Here is a 14669-nt window from a genome sequence, read left to right on the forward strand (position 1 = left end):
GTACCCTATTTTGGATCCATAAAACGAGACGTGACACTTAAACAAAAGCTCTGGGGATTCACGTTGTCATTAGGAATTGCAAGTCACCATGATGCCTCATGTGAAAGCCCTGAAAACACCTGCACACCTGTCTGGGCGTCTATTTATAGACCAGTTTTCTCCCCACAGACACGCGCCGCACTGTCGCGCCCAGGTGAGTTTAGGGACGAAGTGCGGTTCTGTTCGGGGCTCTGCTGGGCACAGCTGTGGGTCGGGGCTGGAATGAATTCAGTCAGCTGTACCCAGGTAGCCAGCGGCCAGGGCGCACCTGCTGGCTCGCTGCCCATGTCGCGGAAAACAAGACGCTTCTCTGGAAAAGGCAGCCGCGGAAGTCGGCATCACGCGGAGGAACGCGCTGCTGTCCCGCAGCCGCGAGGTGTGAGCTCGCCGCAGAAAGCGGACCCGGGTTCACTTAACGGGTTGTGAGATACAATCCGGCTGAAATTTCAGCACAGTTGAGTGAGCAGCATTGAGCCGGGCCTTCTGTGGGTTGTGGTGTGTATAGAACAGATAAAGACCACGAGGAAACAAGCCCCCTCCATGTTTGGCTGAATTATTGATATCCTCTGGGCCACCCTACCCTTCTGCTGTAGCTCAGTCTCGGGGCCGTGTAATAACGCACTGGACTCCGAAAGACACGGCCTACACAGGCTCCTGCTTTTCGCGTTGGTTAGCTTCCTGTTTGTACATTTAATGTGTTTTAGAGATTCTATTCAAATTTCACCTGGAAACCGAAAGCCTGCCAGATTCCGAGCAGATTGTCAGACACAGGACCTTCAGTAAAATGGAAAGACATCTCGCAGCGTTTGTATTAAAGAGAAAACACAGCACCACCCCGTACCAGCAATGCAAGAATTAAAAATATTTTATTTCTAATTTTCCCCGTGCTTCAAAGATATAGACATTTTGTTCCATGAAAGACCAGACATCTTTGACACACTGGACAGCTGCAGGAGAGATGGGGGACGACGGAAATGAGTGAATAATTTTTTTTCCTAAGCTCCGTTTGAAATAACTGGTACAGGAAATGCAGAGGAGGTTTCTGGAAGACTTGCTCCGAGTCTCTGTGAAGAAATGAAGAGATTTGATTTCAACAGCCACGGCTCTCCTGTATCTGCGCTGGAACAGATGGAACACTCCTCTCGGAGTGCCATGTCCAACATCAGACACATGCAGCCTCGCCATCGCCGTGACCGTACAGGTGACTCAGCTGTAACCTCAGGTGGGGGCTCAGAACGCTCCTCGGCCGCACAAAAATTCAGACAAGACGTTAATCACTTGGGATTCTGGGACAAAGTGAAAAACTTGCACTGCTGATGCCAACACCTGGTAGCATTGATTGTGTGTTGACATTGTGGTACTGTACCAACACTTTCTGAAGGTCTGGTTGTTTAACAGTACTGCCTGTGAAACAGGGCGTTTCTGAAATCTTCACATCGACCTTTTATCATCAGCAGACAGCTGTCAGGGGTTCAAGAAGCCAGACTCTGACGGAAAACTGTACCTGTTTCCGGCAGATATCTGATACGCACACATAACAGAATTCACTAGGAAGTGTAAAAAAGTGATTACTTTCTTACACAATGAACACGTGGAATTCCCCGTGCTAATATAAATGGTTCTTCAAATGAAACAAAAAATGAAGCTAGTATGTATAACATAGCAAGATTTCTAAAAGGACCAAGGAAATTCTAAGCAGTTCTAAAACAGACAACAGTAACCCACACTGGAGATCTGGGATGGGCCTGCAGCCCATACATGGCAAAGAGCTGAAACAAAAACATGATGAGACTTGTTTCTATTATACTTCCTATTAAGACAATAACATAGAAACACAACATGTCAAATAGAAACAAAAAAGATATTTAATTCACACACACATATCTGGAACATGACCACCTTCACATACGGGATATGCAGCGATCCGTGACACAGTGGTCTATCACACAAAACTACGGGAAAGGAGCGGACGTTTGCCCAGGATCTTGGCAGGAAAATCTCATTTCAGGCCGGGGCCCGGGTGAGGCGCACACACGGCACAGAGCGGCTATTTTCCAGGTCCTCCCAGCAGATCGGCGCCTCGGCTCACTTGAAGATGCCATTCCGCTGAGCTGGGCTCGTTCACAGGGAGGGCTCCCAGCTCTGCTGGCTCCGGTCCCAGTGTCCTAGTTCTCCCGTCCTGCCTCTGTGATCACTGGCATTTACTGAACAACACAACTTTGTACATTCTGCTGTGCAAATGAAACTGCAATTAATTAAACAGTTGGAGGAATGTTTTCCAGATACTCCTGGGCTAATTTGACTGTGCTCCACGCTTTTTTTTTTCCTTACCCTGGATTAGACATGGGAGTATTCTCCCAGTGCCGTTTCAAAAGCACACAACCAGAATGTGTTTTTTTCAGGTATTTTGTTTAACTGGAAGACCTTACCATTAGCATTAAGCAGAGCAATTCACCAATTTTGAAGAGTACACTTGAGCTTTCCCTTAGTCTTAAACTCATCCGGTTTAAGTCTGAATAAAGCTCTACTGTAAATACACCCCTGCCTCTGCTGCCAAGATGTTTTAGGAACTCGAAAGGCTAAGTTATCACCCCAAAAATATCAGCCAGAGAAGAAAACGTGACTCTGTATCTCCCGAAAAAGGGATGTCTCTTTTGAATTCTGCTGTATTTCTGTAATATACATAAGAACATAAGAACAATTCCAAAGGAGAGGAGGGCATTCAGCCTATCTGACCCTTGTGCTAGTTAGGAGTTAAACTGATCCCAGGATCATATTCAGATGTTAAGAAAAAAACAGGGTATCGGTTTCAACTTAGCTGGGCAGCTTTATCCAGACCCCCACCACCCTTTGTGTAAAGGAGCGCCTCCTGATCTTGGTTTTTAATGAACCGTATATGCTGAACGATGTCAGTAAGAGCTACAGCTTGTGAACAAGTGTATCCCAGGCTTTCTGCCCAAACTTCACACCCCCTGCGTCGCCTCTGTTCTTGTTGTCACAGCGCCTGGGCTACGAAGAGCACCCGAAACCCTGTCCATGCGCATTCTTACACTTTCAAACATGTCGTTAAAGTTTATACGTTGTCTTCAGCCGGCGCGCTACTTGAAAAAAAAATATGTGAGCGTAGTAGATAACACTATCAAGGCCATTTTAACACACAGATAAACCGTTTACAGATGCCTTCCATTTCAGGTCTTTCACAATCAGCAGTTTATTATTTTTGAATTCGACACGGTTTTGTTCTGCTCTAACCTCTGCTCTGCCGGGGTTGGGGTGCAGGACTGTTTGCAATCTGTCGCGACGCTACCGAGACAATCGCGCCTGTGTGTCAGAAACGGGAACCTCGTTTCTGCGCTCAGCTCCGAGTCTCTACCGGGATTTCAGAAAACTGCTGAAAACGCTAGACTAGTATTTAAAGCTATCAGTCAGTCAATATTTTTAAAATATTTTTTTTTCTCTGCGGGTCGTCGGAGGTGTTGTGAGATTACCTGTAAACAGCAGTTTACAGCAAATCGGAAACTAAATGTAAATTTCGTCTGACATTTTAAGCGCACAAAAAAACCGGGGTGACGTTTAACAGTCACTTAACTGTATTCCTAATCATTTTACTACCTGTATCGATCATAGGTTATCGAATGCTTACATTTATCATTAAAAGCATGCAAAGACAAAATGCCTTAGAAATAAGCAGTCTTTTCAAATAAATCCACAAAATTGTTTTAATAAAAATATTAAGCTTCCTTCTGTAAGAACCAATTCATGCTCAATTTTTACGTTCTTATGCTTTGATTTATAAACAATTTGTTATGTTTTTTTTCCTCCTGTTAAGCCCAGTTCAGCTGAAAAAAAAAAACAATATTCGCTATTCTGCTTTCCGGTGCAATTCTGGTGAAGTGTATTACTTCTCAGTTGGTTTCGCGTTACCAAAGCTTTCCTGTGAGGAGTGAACGTGAAATTTTACGATTTTTATCGCGCAGGCTTTAACAAAAATAATTACCCGGGAATAAAAAAAAACACACACGTGTAACTAAGCGTCAATCCCTCGAAACATATTACAGCTACCGTTAAAAGACTGGATGAGGAAGTTCAATTTGAAGAGCGAAAGCGGAAAATACAGAACTGAATCTCTCAGCAGCGTCTCTGTAACACATTCCCGCAGTTCCAGTGAAGGAGTACGGACTGCGTTTGACAAGCGCGTCACTCATTAAAAAACATTTAAAACGCAGTTTTAAAAAGACCTTTAAACATTTGGTTTAAAACATTAAATCGTTGAGATGTCAATTTAATCACATTTCATCCGTTTTTCTCATGCCGTACTTGAGACTCCAGTTGCCCCTTTGGTCAATGTCATTGTATTTAAATCTAAACTGTGGAATAATTTCCGATCATGAAATAAAACGATCTTACTGTCGTTCCGCACTCTCTATTTCAGTGGCTACCTGCTGCAGGACACATTGACTTCAAACAAACGTTACAAATCGCGCCTCGCAGTTCATGACGAGTAGCGTATCCTTTTAATCTGTATTAAAGAAAAGCAAGACATTGGGGAAGCAGACGGCGATACTGATGAGTCGTCACGGCAAGAGACTGTTCCTAGAAAGAGAGGCTACAGTATTTTAATTAACAAAGTCGTATTTGTGTAACTTCAACACAATTTCCGTCTCTTTTCAGATTTGAAATTGACATCTTCGTGAATTCGCGTACGTTATGATACAGTAAATGCTTTATTATATCTGTCTGGGATACAGCTGTCAAACACAAACAGCTATTTTAAGGATAATGATTCACAGCTGCTCTCTGACTCGAAGAGTGCGTTTCACCGCGGTCAGTGAGTAAATACAGGCTGTAGCGAAATTACAAGTCAATTAACCGATTTTAAGACAATTCCGACACGCGGCTTAAACCTACGCGCACATAAATGCTGAAAATAACCTCGACAGCATGCAGACACTGGGAGTCATTTTTTTGCACATTTCGGTACAGTTCGTGGATGGTGTTACACTCGGTCAGGGTGGGGAAACGCGCACACACACACACACATATGCAAACGCACACACACACAACCTGCGCTCATGCATGACCGGCACAGCGGACACGGGCTTTCCCTCCGTCGGTCTTTACCTACGAACACATCCAGCACACCCTGCACAGCAGAAACAGCACAAGGCGGCGGCCTGGCGGCTCCGCTCTCCCCCGGCCGCGGCACCTGTTCCCTGCGGCCCCGCCAGGACTACAACACCCAGGCGCCACCGCGCTCCGGCTGCCCGTCTCGCTCCCTGCGCTCTGCGCCAGTCCGCTTGAGGAAACCAGCTCGCTTTGGCCTTTTTTTTCTGCCTTCTCACTGTTGCCTGGTGTCAACCTACGCCGAACAAACAGACGTCCCTCCCACTCCCCCCTCCCTCTCCCCCCTCCCCCTCCGAGCGGCCGCCTCCGATTGGCTGGCGCGCCGCGGCCCGCCGCCGCCATTGGCCGCCGCGGCCGCCCGTCACGGCGCGTCCCCCTCCGCCGGAGAGTTGAGTAGCAACAGCTCGGAAACATCTGGCTGCCGCAGCTCGTCGGGTCCCCGCTCTGTCTTTTCTGCCTCTGCAGGTTGTTATGGGGAGCAGCGGAAAGTCGCGGTAGCTCTTTTTGTTGTGGTCGGTTTTTTCCTCGGCGAGCAGGGAGGGGAGGGCGACGCGGGGCACCGCTGCCTGTGAGTACGCCGAGCCGCCGGGGTGTTTCGGGCCGGGAGGGGGGCGAGGGGAGCCGAGCGAGGAAGCGGCGAGCGAGCGGGCGGGCGGCGGGGGGGGCAGGCTGCAAGGAGACGGAAAAGTAGTGATCTTCCTGGGGCGCCGCTGCCGGGGCAGCCCGGGGAGTTGCGGGGCTCGCCGCTGCGGGAGACAGCGCTGGCGGGGCCTGCAGCCCGGCGGGCAGCGGTCGGGCAGCGCCGGTGCCTCGGCTACCGGTCGTGGCGTGGCGTGGCGTGACCGTGTGCGCCAGTGGGCTGGCTGTGGCTCCTGGGTCCCCCCACGCTGCTGCCTCCGCGCCCGGGGCGCCGCTCAGCGCGGGGCTGGAGCTGGGGGACAGAGCGCCCTGCCCAGGGCGTCCCGGGAAGTTTGGAGAGAAGTTCGCTGTGAAACTGTTGCTTCTTGTGCGGGTTTCCCTTTTGTTGTTGCTGCTGCTGCTGCTGCTGCAAGGGTCGGTCATCTGTCACGCGTGAGAGGAGGCTTCTGCTCTGATCAAGGAGCAAAGAAAGCCTCGATCCCGGGGAGGAAAGTGACACTCAGGGGCCACAAGGACACACGTGTTTCCTTGTTTGCCCCGGCGCTCTCTCGTCGCCCCTCCGCGAGAGCCGGGAGCCCCGCAGGCGGTGTCGCCGGGGGCCGCCGCCGCTGTGCCGGGCGGTGAGGTCGCCTGCAGCCCGGGCAGGGGAGCTCCGTGACCTCCGGCGGGCTTGTAGGAGCCGGCCGCGGCTCTTGGCGATGTCCTGAGGAATTGCCGAGCCCTCACCCCCACACCCGGGCCAGAAGCTCCGAATTTACCCCCCTGTTTTCGGCAAATGTGCCCACACGGGACCCCGGGGTGGAGCGGGTTTACAGGTGATTCAGCGGTGCAACTTCTGACTGCTCGGATGTGAAGAGAAATGAGAGGAATGTGGGCGATATTGGCCATTAGTCTGTGCTCGGTGGCGGCCGGCGACAGGTGCCGAGTCGCGTGTGGTGTTGGTGTCGTGCGGTGTTACCGGACCGGACGGGTCGGGTCGGGCCACACGCACCGGTCTGAGGTTCCGCCGCAGAACACAGACCCCCCTCCCGTCGCCCCGGCTCCGGTGAGCTCCCGTGTGGGGTTTGCGCCGAGTGAAACTCGAGGTGTCGGCGGCCGCAGCCGAACAGGAACCGAACCGCGAGATCGTCACCCGCGAGGGGGAGCCGGATACTTTCAGGCGCGCCGCTGCAGCAGGGCAGCCTTAACACAACAACAACAAAACGAAACTTGGTCAAAACTCTTCTGGCTTGCGTATTTTATTTTATTTTATTATTTTTTTTTGGGGGGGACAGTCTTTCCCTGTCTTCTTTTTCTTATTTTTTTTAAATCAGTTATCCAGTGAATGGCGGCTCTGGCGAGGGCACTGAACCGTAAAGAAGTCGAAAACAATATCAGCTGCAGAACTGTCAGTTGCAAATCTGCGGAGTGGGGCTCTGTGGAGGGTTACTGGCCGGGGGGGGGCGGTTGTGTGTGTGTGTGTGTGGGGGGGGGGGGGGGGGGGTTGGGGAGAGGAATGCACACTCCAAAAAACTGGAAGGATTTTAAATGCATCCCTCCAGTAATGCAGTAAACCAGGCTAGAAAAAAAAAGTGTCAGACCTGTTTGGTAAAGTTGTCTTTCCGTGCAGATTGGAGGGGTGTGTGTGTGTGTTTTGAAGTGTATTTGTAATGGGGGGGGGGTTGACCAGTTCTCCCCAAACAATTCGATGTACAATTTCTTTTAAAGAAAGGGAGGAAAAAAAAGTTGTGTAAAGAAGAGGCTGGTGGCAAGAGTGTAGAGGAGTAACATATGGCATTAAAAGGAGCACAGCTGGAGGTAGCATTTCCATCTGAACATGATGTCAGAGCAGCTGACAGACTGCCATCCCCCCGCCTTTTATTCTAGCACACAGGCAGGGAGTTAGTGTGTGCGGCTCTGCGTGCGGAGAAGGTATCTCGTTCGCTTCCAGCGTCCTCTCCACTCGGCATCTGTCTCTCGGCTCGGCGGAGGAGCTGCGGCCGGGGCTCGGTCCGGTTGGTGCTGCCTGCAGCAGGTACGGTAGGGAGGGCTGTCAGGGCTGATGTCCGCGGGCACGCTGGCTCTGTGATTGTTCCAGCGTGCTCGATTGTTTGCTTTTCGGGACTCAACTTGGTAGGGAGGTGGAGATGAATGGGAAACTTTTTTTTTTTTTCCGCTTTTCGCATAGTGCATCCGGAATTCAATTCCTGACGGCAGTTGTGGTATTTGAGTGCCCACAGTGCCTTTACCTTCCTTTTGTTGTAAAACAGGCTGTTGATGTTTGTGTCTTGTACACAAGAGATTTTTGTTTTATTGCAGCTGATGTATTCGTTGATGCCACTGTGTGTTTTAGGGGAGAGAAAAAATCGGCAGGAAGAATTCCAGCTAGGGAACGAAAGAACTTTATTCTCTTTTTTTTTTCTACAAAAATAACGATAGCCCTCAAAAGGGGGAGAGTATGTAAAGCACAGAGGAAAAAGTCGTGACTTCAAAAGAAACCATGCCAGGCTGTGTAGACAGGTTTTTTTTTCCTTTTCATTTTACCCATCTAAAATAGCAGGGTAATTATTTGAAAGCATTTCTTTCCTTTTTTTGTCATAGTGACTAATTTAGGACTTGCAGATTTGAGCTGCCTGAATTGGCCAGACAGCTGTAATCGCACTCCTCCTAGTCCTAATCTCTTTATCTGGGCAGCAGCTGCCATATGGCCACAGTCAGCTGGATCAGATGTTTATAAGCTTCCTTCTTCGTCCCTCTCTGTCCTTTCAGCCTCCTAATTTGATCGCTGCTACCTTGTGAGCTGTCCTGCAATCTTTATTTTTAGCCATCTTAAGGATTAGGATTGATGTAGACTACAGGGCACTTAAAGTGATTGTATTGTAAATCTTCTGGGTTTCCTCTTTGAGGAAAGATGTGCAGTTTCTCGAAAGAGGTGGGGAAAAAAAATCAAATTGCAGGCTTTTCTTACAAAGTGGAAGAAATGCCTTGCTCCATAAAATGAGGTGATATATAGTTAAATGACCAAACCTGGAATAAGAATAAATACTAATTTGGTTTTTATTTTTCTGTTTCACTGAGAAGAGTCCATATAGTTAACAGGTGGTGTTGTTTTCTAAGAGTGCTTTCTGCTGGGGCACAGATATGAGCAAGCTTTTGGAAAATTATTTGAAATTGGACTTTTGATTCTGTGATTTACCCAGTGTGAGTCTTTTTTTTTTTCCTTAAATTTGGAAAAGGATATAAAAAGAAAATGTTTTTCATGGTCAGGTGCATGTAAAGTATGTTCTGATTCAAATTTGCATCTTTTGAACAACTGCATACTTTCTGTATTAAGTGTTGCACAAAGACAGGGTTTGCTTGGTTTGTGTAGCTAAAAGCCTCTTACCTAAAACCCAGAGCAGGTTAGAATAATAATAAACCCAGTCCTTGCCCAGAGAGAAATCAGGGGAACTGTATCCGAGCTGCACGGTCCTGTAGTTACGCATCTGTCTGTGTGACTGAACTACAGAAGCTTTGTGTTTTAGGCTTGGAATCAGTCACTGGTCATGTAGTCATTTTTAAAGTCTGTGTAATATATTTGTAATACTGAAAAACAAAATCTTAAGGGCAACTTCATTTTCTGACGGTTTAACTCCATCTTTAAAAATTACAGTTGAATATTGTAGAAGAGCTACAGTACAAATCTGAAATGACCTCCTTAAAGCTGGTTAAATAACAGAATTGCACCAGTCGTTTTTTTCTTCTTGTTGTTAAGGGAACCAACCTGGTTTGGCAGGACCGACTTTAAAATAATATAATGAAATGGTTTGTGAAATGTTGGATTCCTCATTCGTACGGAAAAGAAAGGCTCTCGCACTTTTTGCGTTACATGGCAGTTTCGCCACAATAAAACATCCACTTGTTTCCTAGGGGGCAAAGAAAATCGAAAACCTGGTATTCGTCCGCTGTTTCTTCGCGTCCGTTGACACTGTGGGGGAAAAGAGCTGAGCGATTGTGGGAAAGAGGAAAGTTACGTAAAGGCTCGAACAAAACAATTGTTGTTCTAAGGGGGCACTAACATCTGCTGTTTGTTCCAGGTTATGAAGACAACATGGAGTTTCCAGACCACAGCAGACATTTACTACAGTGTCTGAGTGAGCAGAGACATCAGGGCTTCCTTTGTGATTCGACAGTGCTGGTCGGCGATGCCCAGTTTCGAGCCCATCGCGCCGTGCTGGCCTCGTGCAGCATGTACTTCCACCTCTTTTACAAGGACCAGCTGGACAAAAGGGACATTGTTCATCTGAACAGCGACATTGTTACAGCCCCTGCTTTCGCTCTCCTGCTCGAGTTCATGTACGAGGGGAAGCTCCAGTTCAAAGCCCTCCCCATCGAGGACGTGCTGGCCGCCGCCAGCTACCTGCACATGTACGACATCGTCAAGGTGTGCAAGAAGAAGCTGAAGGAGAAGGCCACGGCCGAGGCGGACAGCACCAAGCGGGAGGAGGACGCGTCCAGCTGCTCCGACAAGGTGGAGAGCTTCTCCGAGGGCAGCACGGGCCACCCGGCCAGCGGCGACCTGCTGCCCAGCGACGACGAGGACTCGGAGGGCAACAAGAGGGACTCGCCGCCCGAGCCGGGCAACATGTGGATGAGGCTGCCCTCCGACCCGGCCGGCGCCCCCACGGCGGGCGGCGAGGCGGCGGCGGCGGCGGCCGGCAAGAGGGAGACGGCGGGCAGCCCCTGCAGCTCCTCGGGGTCCCTCTCCCGGAGGTCGGCCCCCTCCAGGAGGGTGTCGGCCGACGCGGACTGCGTGCTGGACCTGTCCGTGAAGTCCGGCCTGGCGGGGGGCGCCGGCGAGGCCGTCCCCGGGGGCAACCCCTACTTCTGCGGCGCGGTGGCCCCCGACAGCCTGCAGGGCAGCCTGGCGCAGGTGCAGGTGAAGGTGGAGAAGGAGGCGGCGTCCGACGAGGACGACCTGGCCAGCGGCGACTACGACATGGAGCACGGCGGCGGCGGCGGCCCCAAGGAGGCCCCCAGCGCCAACGGCGGGGTCGCCACCCACGGCCACAACCCCCACGGCCGGCTGGCGTACGACGCTCACCTCTCCGCCCTGCCCGGCGAGCTGGACCGCGACGACAAGGCCAGCGAGGACGACGAGATGCTGAGCCCCGAGAGCGAGCGCGCGCCGGCCGAGGCGGCCAGCATCGACAGCACGCTGCTGCCCTACGTCTCCAACATGCTCGGCGGGCCCCACAGCCAGATCTTCATGTGCCCGCTGTGCAACAAGGTCTTCCCCAGCCCCCACATCCTGCAGATCCACCTCAGCACGCACTTCCGCGAGCAGGAGGGCGTCCGCGCCAAGCCGGCCAGCGACGTCAACGTGCCCACCTGCTCCATCTGCGGCAAGACTTTCTCCTGCATGTACACGCTGAAGCGCCACGAGCGGACTCACTCCGGGGAGAAGCCCTACACCTGCGCCCAGTGCGGCAAGAGCTTCCAGTACTCGCACAACCTGAGCCGGCACGCGGTGGTGCACACCCGCGAGAAGCCGCACGCCTGCAAGTGGTGCGAGCGGCGCTTCACGCAGTCGGGGGACCTGTACCGGCACATCCGCAAGTTCCACTGCGAGCTGGTCAACTCGCTCTCCGTCAAGAGCGAGGCCCTCAGCCTGCCCAACGTCAGGGACTGGGCCTTGGAGGACAGCTCTCAGGAACTCTGGAAGTGAGCCCTGGAGCACTGGGAGCACTGGGAGTTAGAGCGCTGTGGGGCAGAGGTAAGGGATGGGGCGGGGGGGGAGGGGGGGTCTCAAATCAGTCACGTTTCTTGTACTTCAGTTGCAACCTTGCTAAACTGCACTTTAGTAGCAAATAAAAATGTTACTGCTGAATTTATTAAAACTATTATTTATTCCCTCCACGTGGCAGGGTATACTCTCAGAAGTTTATTTGACAAGCAACGTTTTTTTTTTATCTTTCAGTGCGTATCGGTGTGAACGCAAACATTTACATGGTCTTTAAGTTCCCGATTCTTTGCCGTCTCCTCTCGAGGCTCGCTCGACTGCACGCAGATCCCGAGCCCTTGCCGGGGTGGGGAGTGCCCACAAGGCATTTTATTTGCAAGCTGCAAATGTATACACCTCATGAAGCTGGTGGTAAAAATAGTGAAGAAAACAGTGACGATACACTAAACAGGTACTGTGAACATTCTGTATATATATATACACGCGTGTGTACACACGTGTAGTGCACTACTGGATTTTAATAAGAGAAACTTAATTCTACTGTATTTTACATGTTAAGCCCTCGAAGGAAACATGTTATTATAAATTACAAGCTTTCAGAACTTCAGCTTTTGTACATTTTTTACTTGTGATGGGAAACCTGACTGATGATGGACAAAAGGAAACTTTCATGCAATGGGTGGTATCCTTTTTCAAATGACCTGAAAGCCTTTTTTTAATTCGTACCATTACAGTTATACATTTTTATACAAATGGGTAGACGCACACTTATTAAACATATCCCTCTTCAAATGACCATAATCTTAAGTTGGCTTTGTAGAAGTGAGTGACGACATCTGTCTGAAAATGGGATCTGTCATTGCATGAAGTTCAAATTGTATATTTAAAATGTGAATTGCTGTTACTGTACACTGTAATTGATCAAATAACAGACTGTGCTAAAACTTTTAGCTCAGTCTGTTGGAAAAAAGTAAATATTACAGTTATGGAAAATGCATGATTTTTTTTAGAGGTCTTTTTTCGTTGTTTTACATTATTACCTTGGAGAGTGTGTTTTAAATTTACCGCTTCAATCATTTAATTCCTAAATTTCGGGGGTTTTTTTTCTTTTTACAATGTAATTAGAAGCTCCTTTGACATTTTGTGCGGGGCTGTGAAGAACATGTATAAGTGCACTGATTTGATATTTCGGTCTGTATAAAGTGTACCGGTTCTAGCTTCTGTTGGACAGAAAGCAAACGCAGGAATCCACCGTCATTATTGTCCTGGCCTCCGGAGGGCGTGCTGGGCCGTAGCGGTGCACCGCAGGGCCCTCCTGCACTGAGCTGCATGTCTGTGATGTGTTTGGGCTTGCAGCTGCTGTCTCTCTATCACGATAACGGGTTGAAAATGTTTTTGTTATTATTTTTTTTTTCCTCCTTAAATTGCCTGCCAGCTTTTGTCAGTTCCAATTATCAACTAAAATATGCAGATGAGGTCGGAGTTTGAACGACGAATTGATCGGGTGGCAGCCGCTTTGCATTTTTTTTTTATTTGAAGTAATTTATTTATTATTTTTCTTTTGGCACTTGCAACAAACTTGAAACTCTGAGGGTCTGGAGGATTTTCTTTTTTGTCCTGCTAGTACCTGAACAGTCTGGAGAATTAGCACTACCTTCCCAGCCTGGCCAGACTCCGACAGACTGCTTTTATAGAGCATGAGTCTGTCAGTCCTTCCTTTACCTGTGTGTACAGACACACAGGGACCTGTAAGAATTGGGTGAAATACCTTAACAGTTAAAGGTATGCTTCCTGGACAGTGTTTGGTTTAATTCATGCCATTAAAGCCCAGCTACAGTAATCAGTAAGGAGAGACACGATTAGCACTCAGCTACAGAAGACAAAAACTGTTTGTTATCAGCCCTGCAGAAGAAGAATCTTTAACATTTAGAAAATATGAAATGGAATTGCCCATTGACAGAAATGTTGTTTTTACTTGAAGGAGTATTCTCCTCCTTTTTGAAGAAGGAGTACCAGTAACACTTGGGAGTGTTATGCTCTGTGCATGTAGCCTTCAGTGTTCTCATTGTTCCCCTTATGGAATCCTTTAACTGTTGCTGAGCTGGGACATCATCACAGTGCCCCTACCTAACGCGCCGGTTGGCTTTTAGTTTCTCTTCTTCTGCCCTCCCGCTGTTCTGAGAGTGTGTTCCAGCGCGAGAGAGGGGGCGCAGGGCGCGTTCCCCCAGCAGCACGAGCTGCATTGCCGACTCGGGGCGATGGGTGTTTTGCACAGTGCTTGTCATTCTCCTTTTTTGCACTCACAAATACATGTTCCGGGAATATTACTGCAAATACTTGCTGTGGTTGTTTTTTTTATTTTTATTTTATTGTATTTTTTTTTACGTTATTTTTCAGATGTATTTGACCGCCTTAAACTACTGTAAAAACCGCTTATTTTCGTGCAGAAAGTTATTATTGGAAAGCCGAAATTGTGTGTTGCTGGACTGTATCAGTTTGGTTTTTTTTTTAAGAAAACAACAAAAAAAAAGCTGTGAAAAGATGACCTGTTAAACATCTCCATTTATCTTTGGTTACTTGAAAACTGGAAATAACCTGCTAAGAACCTGGGGTCTGGGTAAGGACAGGAGAGGAATTAAACTGGAAGGAAAGAAATCTGTTGAAAAGGACAATCGCTGTCTGAGGAAGAAACAGATTTAAAAAAAATATTTGCTTTTAATTGGTAATCCCTGTGAAAGTAAGTTTCTTTTTGACTTTTTTATTTAGACTGACATTTAGCTTTGACAATCATAGTATGTTTTATTTTCTCAAGGGGAGTAAATTATAAGGCTGTTTAGTTTTGTACTTTTTTGGTGTGCTGTTGGTGAAATTTTTAAATTGTGTGCTAATTGCAATAAATTATATGAACCTTAAGAGCCTGTTGTTTAAAGTCCAGTTGATTTTCATTTCTGTTCATTGAAAATGCAGTTGGAATATTGACTAATCACTGATTAGTCTATTGAATTTTGTTTAGCAATATGGCAGCTAAGGTCAAAGTTCCCAAAAGTTCTGTTGCCTCATCTTTTGTGGATGTTCATATAGTCACAGGTGAGAAGGCTGGGTTTTGATCTGTCCTGGTATTGGTGTCATTTGTAGCATGGACAGAATTAATCATGTTAAACGTACG

At 48.5% G+C, this 14669-nt stretch overlaps 1 protein-coding gene and 1 long non-coding RNA gene across 6 annotated transcripts; one reads left to right on the plus strand and one right to left on the minus strand.

Annotated features, from left to right (window-relative positions):
* Positions 1-1886: 1886 nt before the first annotated feature.
* Positions 1887-5289, minus strand: LOC138223881 (uncharacterized). 2 transcript variants are annotated; one of them, XR_011182271.1, is made up of 2 exons: positions 5161-5289; positions 1887-2267 (listed from the first exon to the last, which is right to left on the minus strand). It is a non-coding gene; the product is annotated as an uncharacterized lncRNA (long non-coding RNA). The 2 variants fall into 2 exon arrangements; XR_011182270.1 differs by having other exon boundaries at positions 1887-2270.
* zbtb18 (zinc finger and BTB domain containing 18) lies at positions 4909-14416 on the plus strand. 4 transcript variants are annotated; one of them, XM_015362438.2, is made up of 3 exons: positions 4909-5628; positions 9858-11536; positions 11741-14416. In XM_015362438.2, the coding sequence occupies exons 1-2, from the start codon at positions 5112-5114 to the stop codon at positions 11486-11488; spliced, it is 2148 nt and encodes a 715-aa protein (XP_015217924.2). In that variant the 5' UTR covers positions 4909-5111; the 3' UTR covers positions 11489-11536; positions 11741-14416. The 4 variants fall into 4 exon arrangements, with proteins under 4 accessions (XP_015217924.2, XP_006638459.1, XP_069035960.1 ...); XM_006638396.3 differs by having other exon boundaries at positions 5543-5731; XM_069179859.1 differs by lacking the exon at positions 4909-5628 and adding an exon at positions 7317-7816.
* The last annotated feature ends 253 nt before the right edge of the window (positions 14417-14669 follow it).

The sequence above is a fragment of the Lepisosteus oculatus genome, chromosome 17 (genome assembly GCF_040954835.1).
Source record: "Lepisosteus oculatus isolate fLepOcu1 chromosome 17, fLepOcu1.hap2, whole genome shotgun sequence".
NCBI classification, from domain to species: domain Eukaryota; kingdom Metazoa; phylum Chordata; class Actinopteri; order Semionotiformes; family Lepisosteidae; genus Lepisosteus; species Lepisosteus oculatus.

What these genes read in the sequence shown, in the direction of transcription:
- zbtb18 (XM_015362438.2), top strand. Translation starts at nt 5,112, where the DNA reads ATGCATGACCGGCACAGCGGACACGGGCTTTCCCTCCGTCGGTCTTTA. An exon ending in TGTCTTTTCTGCCTCTGCAG is followed by an intron (nt 5,629 to 9,857) that starts GTTGTTATGGGG and finishes TGTTTGTTCCAG; the next exon opens with GTTATGAAGACAACATGGAG.